The sequence below is a fragment of the Electrona antarctica genome (assembly GCF_951216825.1).
Source record: "Electrona antarctica genome assembly, chromosome: 24".
Taxonomy (NCBI): domain Eukaryota; kingdom Metazoa; phylum Chordata; class Actinopteri; order Myctophiformes; family Myctophidae; genus Electrona; species Electrona antarctica.
In genome coordinates, this window is record NC_136803.1 from 26,806,663 (window position 1) to 26,825,586 (window position 18,924).

The window sequence follows — 18,924 nt, forward strand, 5'->3', positions numbered from 1 at the left end:
TACTTCCACCCGCCAGTCTTTCACATCATAAACAACCACACACGAGCAGGTGCTGTGATTGGTCAAAAACCAATGACCTCACGGTCTGAGGCGGGCATTAGGGCTGAGCACAGCCCTCTATTGGCTCTGGGGCTGAGAGATTTTAGCCCCAATGGCAAGTAAACCAAGCAGGCGTGTCTTGGCAGCTGTCAATCATTCAACGCAATGAAAGCCAATGGAAGCCCTTTGGGCTGTAAAAAATCAGCCCATTTTGACCTATTTTGTGTTTTTCTTGTAACTATTTGATGCTGTTGCTGCTTTAGATTATACCAGAATATAAAAGTATCTATTCTAAAACATTTTAATAATAATCTCTCATCTTTACTCCATAAGATAGGGAGGGCTGAGCCCCACTTGCCCATTGATACGAGCCACCCCTGGTGGTCCCTGCGACATACTAGCGTCATGTCCAGGGGGTGTACTTGTACATCAAGCTGCCTCACGCTACAGAAACAGGAGATAGGCTCCTGCCCTATGGGCCTCATGGCTCGGCAAGGCTACTTACTATTACCCCTGGTGGTAACCCCTGATATTATACGTGGTTGCGCACCGGTGTCAGCCACAGAAAATAGCAGATCTGAGGTTTGTAGATCTGCCATTTTAAATAGACCAGCTGAGTATAAATCACACTCAACGAATGTTAAATGATTAATTAAGACACAAAGTAACGCTTTATGACTGTGTGTTCTGTGTGTGTGTGTTCGTGCGTGCGTGGGTGCGTGCGTGCGTGCGTGCGTACTGACCTCACTGTCGGTTTGAAATCAGCAGCAGTGGTGTTAGAGCGATGAACACACCCCGCCCTTCATCACCGTCAGGTACAACAATAATTACAAACAAAACCAAAAAAAAACACACGAGTAAGCAAACAAAGTCGTTTAAATCGACAGTGATTATCAGGCACGATGAAAATGACAAGCTGAAAGGCATATAATTGATTGATTTACCAAGCTGTTTTTCGTCAACACTCGTATCCCGTTATGCCCACAACACTTCACGCGTGTTGGCACCTCGACAGAGTGCATTTCTAGAAGTTTCTCGCACAGTTTTGTGTGATACTTCACTGCACCGATTCCATTACTGTTCCATTTACCATTTAATTTGATTCGTTTGCTGTCAATCACTTGCTGTCAATAATTTGATTAACTGGTTCACACTCAACAGACAGTAATCACTCAACGGGTTACGCAATTCCCTACAGGGACTGTGTGACTGTTTGCGTGCATGTGTGTGTGTGTGCGCGTGCGTGCATGTGTACTAACCTGATAAGTTTGCGGGGGGCCTGGGTTGTATTGTGAGACAGCACATCAGCCACAGAACTGTCACTGCTGACCCTCTGCCTCTGGGGGGCGCTGTTGAACACAAACGATGATGATAATTTGAACATCAGCCAACAGGTTTTTTCAAGGTTCAATATTGCGTGGCGGAAAAAAACTACAGTATATTTAAAAACACTAAGTAAAGCAACCAAAGATGGCTGCATACTCCAGTAGAACAGCCGAAAAAAACATGGGTGGTCTGACAAATGTAATTTCATACTTCTGTGGCTCGCGCTCACGGCTCGCGCTTTTGGTGACGAGTGGAGACTCGCTCAAGCAATGTCGTAGGCTACGCTACAGCCAGCAGCACTGCTGGAAGCGCAACAGGTGGCTAAATTAGTATAAATGGTAAATGGTGCATTTATATAGTGCCTTTATCCAAGGCGTTTTACATAGATTGTGCATTACATTCACCCATTCACACACACATTCATACACCGATGGCGGCGGAAGCCATGCAAGGCACCAACCAGCACATCGGGAGCAATTTGGGGTTCAGTGTCTTGCCCAAGGACACTTCGACATGTAGACAGGAGGGGCCGGGATTCGAACCGCCGACCCATGGATCTACGTCCTGAGCCACAGTCGTCCCTATATACCTGGACATCGCGACCGCGACACGCTGTGGGGAATTTGTGGCGGAGGTATATGGAGGTTTTTCGTATTCTACTGACTTACTTATTCTACCGATTGTGTTTATGAATAGAAAATAAATGAGAGAAACGGCTGGATGGCACTTCTAATGAGAGCGCAACATCTCTCTTGGAAGAGCCACCCATCGACTTCTCTAACCCATTTTGACCTGAGATCAGATTCTAAAAATGTCTTCTACATCCTGACAGTTTTATGAAAAATGTTTCTATGTCAGTCGTTCTTCGATTTTTCAAAAATAGCAGACCTACAAGCTCGTAGCGCGCCACTCGGTGGCGCGCTATGAGCTTGTAGATCTGCTATTTTTCAATAGCTAAAGCATAACATAATGCTAACACCAAAAGGGGTTCCCGCCCCAAAATGAGCTAATAGACGGCAACCTTCCCCGTGTTTCTTCAGAAGTGCGATCCAGAAGAACACAGTTTGCCTGCCACTGCTACAGAGCTTATCATGAGGTTATATGTGACTAAATTTGACTGAGGGGCTGCCATTGGATTTTTTTGAATTTTTGTTTTTTCATGTCATATGAAAGCAGGGAATCACAGCTTCAAATTGACATATTGGTTGTTCAGTTTGACCCACCAGTTTTGGAGATGTGGCTTATAGAGTAATGTCTTGCAGAAAACAGCGAGTTGAGAAAACAGGCTTGAAAGGTTCACTTCTGTGGTCTCTAACATTACACCTAGCTACATGTTTAAGCATTTATTTCATATTTACATGTCGATTTCAGCTCTGACACTTATTTCAGACATGCTCTAGTATGTGAAGAGTCTGCCTGTGCTATTAACTCATTTTGAAAAAAAAAGTTTTTCTCCTCTGGTGAAAAGCTGTAATTTGCGCGATGGCAGTCTCTCAGTCAAATCTGGTCACATTATGTCCCCTTCTTCTCTGGAATCCTGCCTCAAAGCTGACCAGAGGTGGAAAACTGTCGTTCCCTGATGATGTCATCGCTATATGGAGACATGCATCAGTAAGCAAGAGCTGGGTGGGATGGCAACGAAGGGAAAGCTTGACGTGGCATTGAGAAATCCATGATCTCGACAGCGGTTTCGGAAAATGATGATGATGAATAGCCACAAGAGCATATACTGTATTTCAGAGGTGTGTGTGTGTAATTGTGTGCAGGTGTTTGTTCTTTTTCTTTGTGCTTGTGGATCTGCCACGTTTGTTGCTGTTAGTTGTGTACTGTAACTCTACGGTGTGATCAAGTATAGGGCGTTGAATGTACGAAATAACACGAAAAGTAACCCATGAATCTCTCTCTCTATCTATCTCTCTCTCTCATTCATATATATATACAAGACGTGTAAATGCGGGAAGCAAACGAAGCTGTTGTGGCAGTCTGACACACACACATACATATAACGGTATATATTAAATACAAAGTATTTGTTGGCTCGTGTCTCATCCAAGCTACCGATGCTTTTCTTTGATTGATTCATAATACCACCGTCTTAAAAAAATGTGATGTCCTCAGCTAAAGTACAGTAATACAAAATGAGTTATTTATGTTAATTTGGTTGGAGCTAGTCACAATTTCATTGCCAGTTCACTCCCTCACTGGCTGTCCTTGGGCGTGTGCACACGCACACGTACACGCACGCACACAGGCACGCGCACGCACGCACGCACGCACGCACGCACGCATGCACGCACGCAGTCGCGCACACACGGTGGGTGAGAGATTAGCATGCTGAATGGCAGTGTGTATACGGTATTTACTGTATCTGTATATACATTGTTGACTGAAGGATTTAGCCACATTCATTCTAAACAGCCGTTTGAAGTCAGCCAGGATGAGAGCAGCTGAAACGTGGGGGTGAAGCGTAGTAAAATAATGTAAAAAAAAAAAAAAACACAACAAAAAGCAACAAAGTGAATACCGGAGGCACAAAGACACGGAGATATATTTATAAGGCTAAACTTGTGACCAGTGTACAGAGCTGAGCTGATCAGAGACCTGCTGCTGCTTTGTCTAAAAAGTAAAATAATACAAATAAAAGCGTGCGTCGTGCTCCTCTGGGGCTTTAGACAAGCCACCGCTAATTTGCGTTGGATCCTTTCAGAAGAACGATCCTCCGTTCCTGAACCTTCGCTTAACATACAGTAGCAAGGAGGGAGGGAGGGAGAGAGAGAGAGAGAGAGAGAGAGAGAGAGAGAGACAGACAGAGAAAGAGAGAGAGAGAGAGAGAGACAAACAGAGAGAGACAGACAGACAGACAGACAGACAGACAGACAGACAGACAGACAGACAGACAGACAGACAGACAGACAGACAGACAGACAGACAGACAGACAGACAGAGAGAGAGAGAGAGAGAGAGAGAGAGAGAGAGAGAGAGAGAGAGACAGAGAGAGGCCTATATATAGTATAGCGAGTGAAATATGTGTTCCCTAAGGGACTATAGTTTATGGGGTGGGAGATCAGACACAAGAGTCCTGGTACCTGCCCATATTACATATACAGAGGAATAACACACACGCACGCACACACGCACGCACGCACGCACGCACGCACGCACGCACGCACGCACGCACGCACGCACGCACTATGTAAAGGTAGGAAGACACACATCCAAAGGAACTCGGGAGTCCTTGTGTCGTCTCATTAATGAGCCGCCGGATGTACAGTACAACATACATGTCTATGGTACGTGCGTGCGTGCGTGCGTGCGTGCGTGCGTGCGTGCGTGCGTGCGTGCGTGCGTGCGTGCGTGCGTGCGTGCGTGCGTGCGTGCGTGCGTGCGTGCGTGCGTGCGTGCGTGCGTGCGTGCGTGCGGTCATAACAGCTCACAAGGTCTCTTCCACTGGGAACTATAACATTGATGTTTGTTCTCCTGTATCAATAGTACCATTACAGTAACGTATACACACAGCACACTATTACCGCAACACTAGTCACTTCATACCGCACTATGAGCTCCTAGATAGATGTATTAAAATATGATAGATATGTTTTTATCGAATCGTGAGATAGTGGAAGACTCACAGCCCTATACGACACAACAATTACAACACAGCCATCTACTGCACCGTGAGACAATTATCCCCGATATAGAATTGTTTTGCGTGCCGAGTCATGCACTGAAATATAGCCGATCTACAAGCTCACAATGTCTCGATGTAGATCGGCTAGTTGAACTATTTTTTTCAAAATAGTAAAAAACGGCAAATACGTTTTAGGGATAAGGGATAAGGCTGGCACAAGATGGAGCCCCATACGTACAAAATGGTAACTTTTCAGGAATTCAAATGCGAAAATAGCAAAAGTAGCAGATCCACAACCAGTGGTGGAAAAAGTACTCAATTGTTTTACTTAAGTAAAAGTACCAAAATCTATTGAAAATAGCAGATCTACAAGCTCACAATGCGTCGCAACGTGTGAGCTTGTAGATTGTCTATTTTCAAATGGCCGAAATGTATAGGGTTGAAGTGGTTACTGTATGTTTTCTCCAAAGTAGCTAGTAACTAAAGTTTTCAAATATTGCAAAAAGTACAAATGTTGGCTCTGAGATGTAGTGGAGTAGAAGTACTGGAACTTGGAAATACTCAAGTAAAGTACAGATACCTCAAAATTGTACTTAAGTACAGTACTGAAGTAAAAGTACTTAGTTACGTTCCACCACTGTCCCACAACTGCTACTTTTGATCCTTTTGTGTGATCAAGTAGGGTGTTGATTTACGAAATAAACACAAACAAGTTACTTAAAATAGGGATATAAGACGTTGTACGAGATATATATACTGTGTCTGAGCTGCACACTACCCAAGTCTCAAGAGGTTTTTTCCTTTTTTTTCATCATTTGAATAATATATGTGTTTTATGTCTTTAACCCATTTTGGGCGGGAACCCCTTTTGGTGTTTTAAGCTATTGAAAAATAGCAGATCTACAAGCTCGTAAGCGGAGCTCGTAGGTCTGCTATTTTTGAAAGATGTTTGAACATATATTATTTCAGAGCAAACGTTTTGAACTCAAATCTTTGCTTCCGGGCAGGCCCCCCCCCCCTGGAACAACATATTTTCAGATGGGAGTCCGCGGCCAATTACGGTACATATAATCTTGGGGGTCCTTGAAATGAAAATGTTTGGACATAGAAACGTGAGGTTTTTCAGAAAAATGTCAGGATTTAGAAGACATTTTGTATAGAATCGTCTAAAGGTCTAAACGGGATAAGTATCCCATAGGCTTATTAAAGACAGAGAGTAATGTTGAGGCGGAGGATGAGGTGGCTCAGGAGTTAGAGCGGCCGTGTGGGAGACAGAAAGTTTCCCCGGTTCAATCCTCGGCCTTTCAAGACACATTTTAACTTTTTGAGCCCCGGGCGGAGTATAAATGAGTAGCCTTTCCGAGCCACGAGGCCCACAGGGCAGGAGCCTATCTCCTGTTTCTGTAGCGTGAGGCAGCTTGATGTACATTGTGTACAAGTACACCCCCTGGACATGACGCTAGTATGTCTAATATACAAATACACTCCCTGGACATGACGCTAGTATGTCTAATATACAAATACACTCCCTGGACATGACGCTAGTATGTCTAATATACAAATACACTCCCTGGACATGACGCTAGTACTGTATGTCTAATATACACATACAAATACACCCCCTGGACATGACGCTAGTACTGTATGTCTAATATACACATACAAATACACCCCCTGGACATGACGCTAGTACGTATGTCTAATATACAAGTACACCCCCTGGACATGACGCTAGTACGTATGTCTAATATACAAGTACACCCCCTGGACATGACGCTAGTACGTATGTCTAATATACAAGTACACCCCCTGGACATGACGCTAGTACGTATGTCTAATATACAAGTACACCCCCTGGACATGACGCTAGTACGTATGTCTAATATACAAGTACACCCCCTGGACATGACGCTAGTACGTATGTCTAATATACAAGTACACCCCCTGGACATGACGCTAGTACGTATGTCTAATATACAAGTACACCCCCTGGACATGACGCTAGTACGTATGTCTAATATACAAGTACACCCCCTGGACATGACGCTAGTACGTATGTCTAATATACAAGTACACCCCCTGGACATGACGCTAGTACGTATGTCTAATATACAAGTACACCCCCTGGACATGACGCTAGTACGTATGTCTAATATACAAGTACACCCCCTGGACATGACGCTAGTACGTATGTCTAATATACAAGTACACCCCCTGGACATGACGCTAGTACGTATGTCTAATATACAAGTACACCCCCTGGACATGACGCTAGTACGTATGTCTAATATACAAGTACACCCCCTGGACATGACGCTAGTACGTATGTCTAATATACAAGTACACCCCCTGGACATGACGCTAGTACGTATGTCTAATATACAAGTACACCCCCTGGACATGACGCTAGTACGTATGTCTAATATACAAGTACACCCCCTGGACATGACGCTAGTACGTATGTCTAATATACAAGTACACCCCCTGGACATGACGCTAGTACGTATGTCTAATATACAAGTACACCCCCTGGACATGACGCTAGTACGTATGTCTAATATACAAGTACACCCCCTGGACATGACGCTAGTACGTATGTCTAATATACAAGTACACCCCCTGGACATGACGCTAGTACGTATGTCTAATATACAAGTACACCCCCTGGACATGACGCTAGTACGTATGTCTAATATACAAGTACACCCCCTGGACATGACGCTAGTACGTATGTCTAATATACAAGTACACCCCCTGGACATGACGCTAGTACGTATGTCTAATATACAAGTACACCCCCTGGACATGACGCTAGTACGTATGTCTAATATACAAGTACACCCCCTGGACATGACGCTAGTACGTATGTCTAATATACAAGTACACCCCCTGGACATGACGCTAGTACGTATGTCTAATATACAAGTACACCCCCTGGACATGACGCTAGTACGTATGTCTAATATACAAGTACACCCCCTGGACATGACGCTAGTACGTATGTCTAATATACAAGTACACCCCCTGGACATGACGCTAGTACGTATGTCTAATATACAAGTACACCCCCTGGACATGACGCTAGTACGTATGTCTAATATACAAGTACACCCCCTGGACATGACACTAGTACGTATGTCTAATATACAAGTACACCCCCTGGACATGACGCTAGTATGTCCAATATACAAATACACTCCCTGGACATGACAGGCAGCTTGATGTACATTTGTACAAGTACACCCCCTGGACATGACGCTAGTACGTATGTCTAATATACAAATACAAATACACTCCCTGGACATGACTAGTAGGCTTAACCCATTTTGACCTGAGATAAGATTCTATAAATGTCTTCTACATCCTGACAGTTTTCTGAAAAAGCTATGTTTCTATGTCAGTCGTTCTTCGATTTTTCAAAAATAGCAGACCTACAAGCTCGTAGCGCGCCACTCGCCACTCGGTATCTAATATACGGCATTAACGGCAACCTTCCCCGTGTTTCTTCACTAGTCCGATCCAGAAGAACACAGTTTGCCGGCCACTGCTACAGAGCTGACAATGAGGCTACTCTGGAGTCCTGCCTCAAAGCTGACCAGAGGTAGAAAACTGAGTGCCAAGGAGGGAGGCACTGGGGTCTTTGGTATGACCCGGCCAGGGATCGAACCCCCGACCTCCCAGTCTCAGGGCAGACACTCTAACCACAAGGCCACTGAGCTGGTGCGGCGGAGTAAGAGATACGCTTAAGGCCTCACTCACACGGTCGCAACAGATTGCTGTATGCTTGTTGTATACAAAGGGTGTGACACAGCTTGCCCCAATGCATTTCCAATGGGAGTCACATGGTCTGACACAACATTTGTGTTGTATGAGGGGGAGGGGCGCAGTCGAAACACAGCCGGAAGCCATACAACAGCTTGTAGTCCAAAATGTGGACTACAAACCATGTGACTTCCATTGGAAATGCATTGGGCCGCTGGGCGGCCATGACACAACACCCAACGAGCACAGAGAATTGCATGAACCGTGTGAGTGCACCCTTAGTGTTGTTGAAGCCCATTCCCTGGGCTCTGCTCCGATATATAGTTAGGCAGTGGTGGAAAAAGTACTCAATTGTCTTACTTAAGAAAAAGTACCAATACTGCAATTCAGAACTACTTCGTTACAAGTAAAAGTACCGAATTGAAAATGTACTTGAGTAAAAGTACAAAAGTATCGGCATCAAAATGTACTTAAAGTACTAAAAGTAAAAGTATTCATATTGCAGAATGTCCCATTTCACAAGTTCAAAATGTGTAGAAAATCTATTGAAAATAGCCGATGGCTATTGGCTATTTTCAAATGGCCGAAATGTATAGGGTTGAAGTGGTTAAGTAAAAGTACACATTTCGGCTCCGAGATGTAGTGGAGTAGAAGTACAAGTACTGAAAATTGGAAATACTCAAGTAAAGTACAAATACCTCAAAACTGCACTTAAGTACAGTACTTAAGTAAAAGTACTTAGTTACTTTCCACCACTGTATAGTTAGGAGGGGTTGAAATCAGAGGACCGAGGTCCATATTATTGTCAATATTGATCCTAGAAATAATTAACCCATTTTGGGCGGGAATCCCTTTTGGTGTTAGCATTACGTTATGTTTTAGCTATTGAAAAATAGCAGATCTACAAGCTACGAGCTTGTAGGTCTGCTATTTTTGAAAAATCGAAGAACCACTGACATAGAAACATAGCTTTTTCAGAAAACTGTCAGGATGTAGAAGACATTTTTAGAATCTGATCTCAGGTCAGAATGGGTTATAAGTCTTTCCATGGTCAATACGGTACAGTTGATGTACTTTCTGTGCTCTCCATATATCACTAAAACCCTGCTCGGGGTTGATATACAGTAGACAGGGTGATATACAGTAGCCCAGCTAGCTTAACCCATTTTGGGCGGGAACCCCTTTTGGTGTTAGCATTATGTTATGCTTTAGCTACTGAAAAATAGCAGATCTACAAGCTCATAGCGCGCCACCGAGTGGCGCGCTACGAGCTTGTAGGTCTGCTATTTTTGAAAAATCGAAGAACGACTGACATAGAAACATAGCTTTTTCAGAAAACTGTCATTTTCAAACAGACATTTTTAGAATTTTAGAATTCTCAGGTCAAAATGGGTTATATAAATCTTACATAAAGACATACTCCCCTCGGGGAGACAAGTCTGAATCTGATTACTGACCAAGTATATGTTCACCATGGGAGAAATCTGACTCGCACAAGAAGGAGAGGAAGAAAGAAGAACTGATGCAGATGAGAGGGGGAGAAAGATAAAACACGCTGTACGATGTAAAATAAATAAGATGAATAGGTAAAAACAAATAGGATTATAGCGCCGAGCGGAACTGAACGATGCGTGTTAACGAGGTCCTCTCTCATGTAAGCGAATCCAACTGGGATCAACAGACATGAAATAACCCGTTTTGGGCGGGAACCCTTTTTTGGTGTTTTAAAGCATTATGTTGTGCTTTAGCTATTTAAAAAAAATCACACCCGTGTGAACTGAGTGGTGCAAGGTCTTATATAATCTGATCAGCTATGTCACACACTAACCATAGTAACCATGCTCACCTGTGCACGGACACGTAGGTACACAGGTACACAAACATACAGACAAAGCTGGTCGTTGGAGTGGTTTGCACCACTCAAAAAAAAAATAGCAGATCTACAAGCTCGTAGCACTACGAGCTTGTAGGTCTGCTATTTTTTGAAAAATCGTGAAAATGCGGCACGAATCTTTGAATATAATGTTCTTTCAGAGCAAACGTTTTTAACTCAAATCTTTGCTTCTGGGGGGTCCCTGGAACAACATATTTTCAGATGGGGGTCGGCGGCCAAATACATATAATTTTTGGGGTCCTTGACATGAAATATTGAGAACCACTGATACAGAAACATGAGGTATTTCAGAAAACTCTCAGGATTTAGAAGACATTCTTTTTAAATTTCAACGTCAGGCCTAAATGGGATAAGTAAAGATAAATATGGAGCTGGATAAATATTGTATTTGTATTATATTATGCAATACATGTGTTTAGTTATGCACGGAGAGCCTGTGGCACATTTAGAAAGAAAAACAACATCAAGTGTTTAAACGAGGGAAAGCACAATTCTCTTTAGACCTGCGATCTTCATCTCAGGACACGTTTTTCTATCTGTTCCATCATCTCTCATCATCATCATCATAATCTGCCCACTCGCTGTATTTACTGTAGCAGAACACCAACACACAAAGTACCACCAGTCAGTGCATGCATAAAAGTATATACTGTTTATACACTATAACCCATTTGGACCTGAGGACGATTCTACAAAATTTCTTCTCTAAATCATGACAGTTTTCTGAAAAACCTGATGTTTCTATGTCAGTCGTTCTCAAACATTTTCATGTCAAGGACCCCCAAAAATATATGTAATTGGTCGCCGACCCCCATCTGAAAATATGTTGTTTCAGGGACCCCTCCAGAAGCAAAGATTTGAGTTGAAAACGTTATATATATATATTCCAAATTTGCACCACATTTTCACCATTTTTCAAAAATAGCAGACCTACAGTCTGCTATTTTTCAATAGCTAAAGCATTACATAATGCTTAAAACACCAAAAAAGGTTCCCGCCCAAAATGGGATAATATACATATACATATACATATAGTATACGCAGAGTAAATACACATGCCCAAGTAGACATTAACCTGTTAAAAAATCCTGTAGGCCTATCATTTGCAAAGCACGCCTACACACAGCAGGCCCAAAGTAAATTGATTGTTGTCTCCACCAGGCCGAAGGCACGGGGAGAGAGTATGTTTTGCACTCCGTCCGTCCGTCTGTGAACAGCTAATCTCCGGCACCGTTAACCCGGTCGGTGCCAAATTTTGCACACACACTCCCTGGATGCCAACGATGACCTTCTGCCCCAAAAATTTCCAGAACGGCCTGTTATAGCGCCACCAGGAGGCCGACTTTTGAAAAACACATTTGTTGATATTACTCCTCCAGATTCTGTCCAAAAATCCCGCAAATCGTTACACACCATCCCTATAGGCATGTGTTCAAGACGGATCTGTCCGATATTTTATATTCCATCCGAATTGGCTAACATTGGCTTTCAAAGTTTGCAGGATTGGCCCGTTTTGAACAAAAAAGCCTCAAATCATGAACACAGCGTGCAAACAATAAATCACGTGAATCTCAGGATGCACATGGGCAGTGGTGGAAAAAGTACTCAGTTATTTTACCTAAGTAAAAGTATCAATACTGCAATGTAGAACTACTCCATTACAAGTTCGGAATTCAAAATGTACTTGAGTAAAAGTACAAAAGTATTGGCATCAAAATGTACTTAACCCTCTTATGGCCAGCCTAATTAACAGTGGATTGTGCCTTCTGCCTGCACTATTCATATGTTTAATTCGTCATTTTAATGCCAATAGAAAAGTCCATGATATACACACTACATCTCATTCTCACACGGCAATCCTATAGTATTATACCCAGTCCTGATGGTGGCGGTAACGTCACCATTATGCCGATTTTGACCAAATAGAGCGAATCTGGCGATGTCACTTCCGGTTTAAGGAACAATAAGATCCGGTACTAGCTTTGGACTGTGCAGCACTATCAGATGTCCAGATGCTAAGCGATCATCGTTTATTTTAATAACTAAGTCAAATGAAGCTCTAATCAAGCCCAAAATATTGCATTTTACGCAGCGATGCACATAAAGACCTCGCGTGTGCGTGATCGACCGTGCACGCGCGGATTTCGCCCGGTTTTAGGTAGATTACATCGGCCGTTAGCCAAACAAGCTAAACGTTGCTACATTTTGTTATATTAAGCTCCCGATTACAGGGGATTAAACGATTACGTCAATTACGTCAGTGGCCATAAGGGATTTATTGATTCATTACGTCAATTACGTCAATTACCACGTCAATTACCACACTCAAGACAGGGCTGATGTCACGTGATGTCACGATGACCTGGGGGCTTGTCTGGGGTGAGTGACGGGGAGAGAGTGACGTGTTAGAGTGACGGGAAAAGGGGGTTAGGTGTCAACAACGCAAGGTTTCATAGTTAACCGCAATAAATACCTCAAAATTGTACTTAAGTACAGTACTTAAGTAAATGTACTTAGAATGTTACTTTCCAAACGACATGGCTCCAATTTGGATCTTTGACCTGATGTCGCCAGCCTCTGACATCACTCACCTACTATCGATGACATCAGTGACGTATGACACACACACACACACACCACTGATGTCAGTGGCCCTGGGCAAGGAGCTGGTGACAATATTTACGTCACTTACGTCATACTTCGACCCCCGATGTCATGACATTAGCCGATGATGACATTTACGTCACATATACCCGGTATATATGGAGTCACGGGCAAATACCTTTTTCATAGTGTTTTTAGTATCTACATCATTACCCGGCTGCTTTGTTTATCCAATCGCAGCTTGTGTTTGTGACTCGTTTTAGACGTCGTTTCCGTGTCACATTGGGCGCTAAAGTCCCGATTTGATTTGGCTCATTCCGTTGGCACCCCTTTGTCGAAGTACTCTCAGATAACCGGTGGGGAATAGCGAGAGAAAACACGCCTGCGTCTCTGCCTGCCCCCCATCGTGTTGCCGTTAGCCCACTTATGGATCAGCCCAAAGAACCGACCCCGGACAATATGGTGGAGGAGGAGGGGGACAATCACACCACCACCACAACCTCGCCATCTGCCGACCCGGCGATCGACGGCCACGCCGCGGCCACGGAAGACGGACACGACGACGAGACGCGGGATGGCGTGGCGGAAGAAGAAGACGCCAGATGGCAGTCCGAGACCGTGTTTACGTTCGTGGTGGACGGCGTCAGCCGCCGCAAGTTGCCCGTGAGGAGCCCAATCGTCGTCGTGAGGAACCTTCCCTGGAGGATCCACGTAGCGCCCTCCAGCAGCAGCATGTACTACAACCAGGCGCCCGACGTCGCCTTCCATCTGCTGTGCAACATAGAGTCCGAGTCCACGTCGTGGTCGTGCCAAGCCCAAGCCACGCTGACGATCGTCAACCACAAAAACGCAGAGAAGTCCGTCGTTCGGCATTTCAGGCACGTGTTCTTTCACAAGTACCCCAACGCGGGCTCCAACGTCTTCATGCCCTGGAGAGACCTGCTCAATCCGGACAAGGGCTTCATCAAGGACGACAAGGTCACCTTCGAGGTCCACCTCAAGGCGGACGCCCCACACGGAGCGGGGTGGGACTCCAAGAAGCTCTCGGGCTACGTGGGCATGGAGAACGAAGGGGCGACCTGCTACATGAGCAGCCTCCTGGAGACCTTCTTCTTCACCAATCAGCTCAGACGGGCGGTGTACCTGATGCCCACGGAGGGCGACGACTCGTCCAAGAGCATCCCCCTCGCCCTGCAGATGGTCTTCTACGAGCTGCAGCACAGCGACGAGCCCGTCAGCACCAAGACGCTCACCAAGGCCTTCGAGTGGGAGACGCTGGACAGCTTCACGCACGGACACGACGTCCAGGAGCTGTGCCGAGTGCTCATGAACAAGATGGAGAGCAAGATGAAGGGCACCTGCGTGGAGGGGACCATTCCCAAGCTCTTCAAGGGAGAGATGGTGTCCTACGTCCAGTGTAAGCAGGTGGACTACAGGTCGGAGCGCACGGAGGACTACTACGACATCCAGCTCAGCGTCAAAGGAAAGAGGAACACCATCGAGTCCTTCAAGGACTACGTGGCGACGGAACAGCTGGACGGAGACAACAAGTACGACGCGGGAGAGCACGGCCTGCAGGACGCCGAGAAGGGCGTGAAGTTCCTCACCTTGCCTCCCGTGCTGCACCTGCCGCTGATGAGGAGCATGTACGACCCGCAGATGGACCAGAACGTCAAGATCAACGACAGGTTCGAGTTCTCCGAGAGGCTGTGCCTGGACGAGTTCCTCCAGGAGACGGACTCCGAGGACCCGGCCGACTACGTCCTCCACGCGGTGCTGGTGCACAGCGGCAACCAAGGAGGGCACTATTTCGTCTACGTCGACCCCAAAGCGGACGGAAAGTGGTGCAAGTTCGACGACGACGTCGTGTCTCGGTGCGCCAAAGAGGAGGCCATCGAGCACAACTACGGCGGCCACGACTACCACTGCAAGAGCGCCTACATGCTGGTGTACGTCCGCGAGTCCAAGCTCGACGAGGTGCTCCGGCCGCTGACGGACGCGGACATGCCCGGGCACCTGGCGGAGTGCGCGCGGGAGGAGAGGAGGGCGGAGGCGCAGCGGAGGGAGGAGCTGCTCCGCTACATGGTGGTCAAGGTGACGACGAAGAGGGACGGCGACAGGGGCGACATGGCGCAGCTCGAGCCCCGGAGGTACACGGTGCTGAAGAGCACCACGCTGCAGCAGTTTGTGGAGAGCCACATCCGCTTCCCGCAGCCCCGCATGAGGCTTCTGCTGCAGTACCGGAGCCAAGGGACCAAGCGCAACGTCAAGCTCGACCTGGAGGCCGACTGCGGCAAGTCCATGATCGACCTGAGCGGCAATCGGAACCCCATGGAGATCGTTTTGGTGATCGGGTGATTTGGGGGAATGACATTTCGTGGCATCATGGCCTACTTTCAGGTGGCGAGTATTCAGACTGTTGCGATATGCAATCTGGTTCGGGCATCTGGTTAGGATGCCTCTCGGGCGTCTCCCTAGGGAGGTCCTCGACGCACGTCCCACTGGGAGGAGACCCCGGGGCAGACCAAGGCGCAGTTGGAGGAAATACATCGACTCACTGGCCTTGGAACGTCTCGGAATCCCCCAGGAGGAAGTCACTAATGTTGCTCTGGAGAGGGAAGTCTGGAGCACTCTGGTGGAGCTGTTGCCCCCGCGACCCGACTACGGATAAGCGGTTGAAGATGGATGGATGGATGGATGGGATATGCAAAAAGAGAGAGTTTGAGAAGTAGGCGAAGGCATTTGGAAAAAAGAACGGACCGAGTACAGAAGCAACCCATGTCCAGTTTATGATGAATAGAGGGTTTAAGTGACACCAGACAACCAATCAACTACACACGTCTTTACTGTAATTATTTTTTTCTTTTTTTTATTACACAGTGGGTGTCCTAATTAACTCATTTAGGCCTGACAACGACATTTAAAAAATGTCTTCTAAAATCCTGACGGTTTTCTGAAATACCTATGTATCTGTATCGGTGGTGCACAATATTTCATGTCAAGGACCCCCAGAATTATATGTATTTGGCCGCCGACCCCATCTGAAAATATGTTGTTCCAGGGACCCCCCGAGAAGCAAAGATTTGAGTTAAAAACGTTCGCTCTGAAAGAACATATTCAAAGATTTGCGCCACATTTTCACGATTTTTTGAAAATAGCAGACCTAAAGTTTATAGCAATGTAAGACGTAGCACACGTAGCATGCTAGTTGTGTTGTGAGCTTGTAGAATGTAAGACGTAGCACACGTAGCATGCTAGTTGTGTTGTGAGCTTGTAGAATGTAAGACGTAGCACACGTAGCATGCTAGTTGTGTTGTGAGTGTGTATAATGTAAGACGTAGCACACGTAGCATGCTAGTTGTGTTGTGAGCTTGTAGATTGTAAGACGTAGCACACGTAGCATGCTAGTTGTGTTGTGAGCGTGTAGAATGTAAGACGTAGCACACGTAGCATGCTAGTTGTGTTGTGAGCGTGTAGAATGTAAGACGTAGCACACGTAGCATGCTAGTTGTGTTGTGAGCTTGTAGAATGTTAGCACACGTAGCATGCTAGTTGTGTTGTGAGCTTGTAGAATGTAAGACGTAGCACACGTAGCATGCTAGTTGTGTTGTGAGCTTGTAGAATGTAAGACATAGCACACGTAGCATGCTAGTTGTGTTGTGAGCTTGTAGAATGTAAGACGTAGCACACGTAGCATGCTAGTTGTGTTGTGAGCGTGTAGAATGTAAGACGTAGCACACGTAGCATGCTAGTTGTGTTGTGAGCTTGTAGAATGTAAGACGTAGCACACGTAGCATGCTAGTTGTGTTGTGAGCGTGTAGAATGTAAGACGTAGCACACGTAGCATGCTAGTTGTGTTGTGAGCTTGTACAATGTAAGACGTAGCACACGTAGCATGCTAGTTGTGTTGTGAGCTTGTAGAATGTAAGACGTAGCACACGTAGCATGCTAGTTGTGTTGTGAGCTTGTAGAATGTAAGACGTAGCACACGTAGCATGCTAGTTGTGTTGTGAGCTTGTAGATTGTAAGACATAGCACACGTAGCATGCTAGTTGTGTTGTGAGCTTGTAGAATGTTAGCACACGTAGCATGCTAGTTGTGTTGTGAGCTTGTAGAATGTTAGACGTAGCACACGTAGCATGCTAGTTGTGTTGTGAGCTTGTAGAATGTTAGCACACGTAGCATGCTAGTCGTGTTGTGAGCTTGTAGAATGTTAGCACACGTAGCATGCTAGTTGTGTTGTGAGCTTGTAGAATGTAAGACGAAGTATTGACACATTTACCGGCCGTCGATGTAGATTTACGTCAAGTCTAATCCAACGGTTAAGCACCGATGACGTAAATTTAAATGCGGTCTTTTCAGTTGGTCTATGATAGATCACACTCTTCGCCAACGTATGCATGGTTCTAGGTTCTATGTCTGGGGGACATTCTGGGGTCCAAATGTACTCTTATGTAACTGTACTATAGACTAAACTAAACTATAGAGTGCTCACATTGGATCCATGTGTACAAATTACGTTTACACTGAGAATCGCTGATAGAAAAAGATATATCTCCCTTTCTCAATGTAGGAACTTGTGTTTGAATGGTGGAGGAGAACATGAAAGACTGCATGCACGCTCGCACACGCACGCACACACACACAGCTTAGCCTAATCCCCAGCAAACTCCAAATAATGTTGCAGCTTCTGTAACACTAGTCTGTGTATACACGTGGGTGTGTGTGTGTGTGTGCGTGTGTGTGTGCGTGTTTGAGTGATTGGTTTTTTGCCACACCGACATATAGAAAGGGAGCCATGTGCGACAGCAAAACCAACACATGCATGATGCGAGCACATACACACACACCTCCAAACACAGCTAATTGAAGACCGTTCCATTCCGCTGAACACACACGTGCACGCACAAGCACACCGTCTCACGCAAGCACAGTCACACACTCGTCTCATGCAGAATACGTTCACGTATAAACACCATTTATTACACTCAGCTTTCTCTCTGTCTCTCACGTGCCACGTTGCACACACAGCCAATGTACGCAAGTACACCAACACACGCACACGCACACATACACCACAAACACACACACACACGCAACGCTTCGGTGAGAGATTAACATACTAAATGAAACGTGGAATTATTTCATGTCATGATAAATCTGTCAAGGTACGTGACATTGTATTTGTCGCTCTGTGGCTGCGCGTGGCTCTGTGTTATGCAGTGATGGAAAAAGCACGTACATGTTGTACTGGAGTAAAAAAGTACCAATACCACAATGTAGAAATACTCTCACTCTGACACAAGCAAATGTCTGATATTCAGAATGTACTGTAAAAGTACAGAAGTATTAGACATTCAAATATACTTAGGGTCGTTTGCACCAAGAAAGATTAAATAAAGCTTAGTTTAGTGTTAATCAAGGATTTGTTGATCAAGGATAAATTTTTATTCGAGTTGTGTTGCACCACTTAATTTTAAGCATTGCTTAACAGATCTGTGATTAAATCCTTAAACTGTGATTAATTCATGGATTAAACTTTGTTGTGTGTCCGCCATCTTGGTTTTGCGCTGTAAATAAACAGCAGCAGTCGTGAGCATCATTAGCGTTACTATTTCATTCATATTTGAGAATGTTTCAAGTTTGGTACAACTGGATTAACAGATAAACC

At 45.2% G+C, this 18,924-nt stretch overlaps 1 protein-coding gene across 1 annotated transcript in view; it reads right to left on the bottom strand.

Moving 5' to 3' along the window:
* Nucleotides 1-18,924, bottom strand: part of dgkza (diacylglycerol kinase, zeta a) — a 216,442-nt gene that overhangs the window by 34,964 nt on the left and 162,554 nt on the right. Inside the window, exons 17-20 of the mRNA XM_079495900.1 lie at nucleotides 15,353-15,563; nucleotides 13,759-15,269; nucleotides 1,299-1,388; nucleotides 783-839 (exon numbers count right to left, since the gene is read on the bottom strand). Coding sequence (XP_079352026.1) covers nucleotides 783-839; nucleotides 1,299-1,388; nucleotides 13,759-15,269; nucleotides 15,353-15,563 — 1,869 coding nt within the window. The remainder of the gene's footprint in view (nucleotides 1-782; nucleotides 840-1,298; nucleotides 1,389-13,758; nucleotides 15,270-15,352; nucleotides 15,564-18,924) is intronic.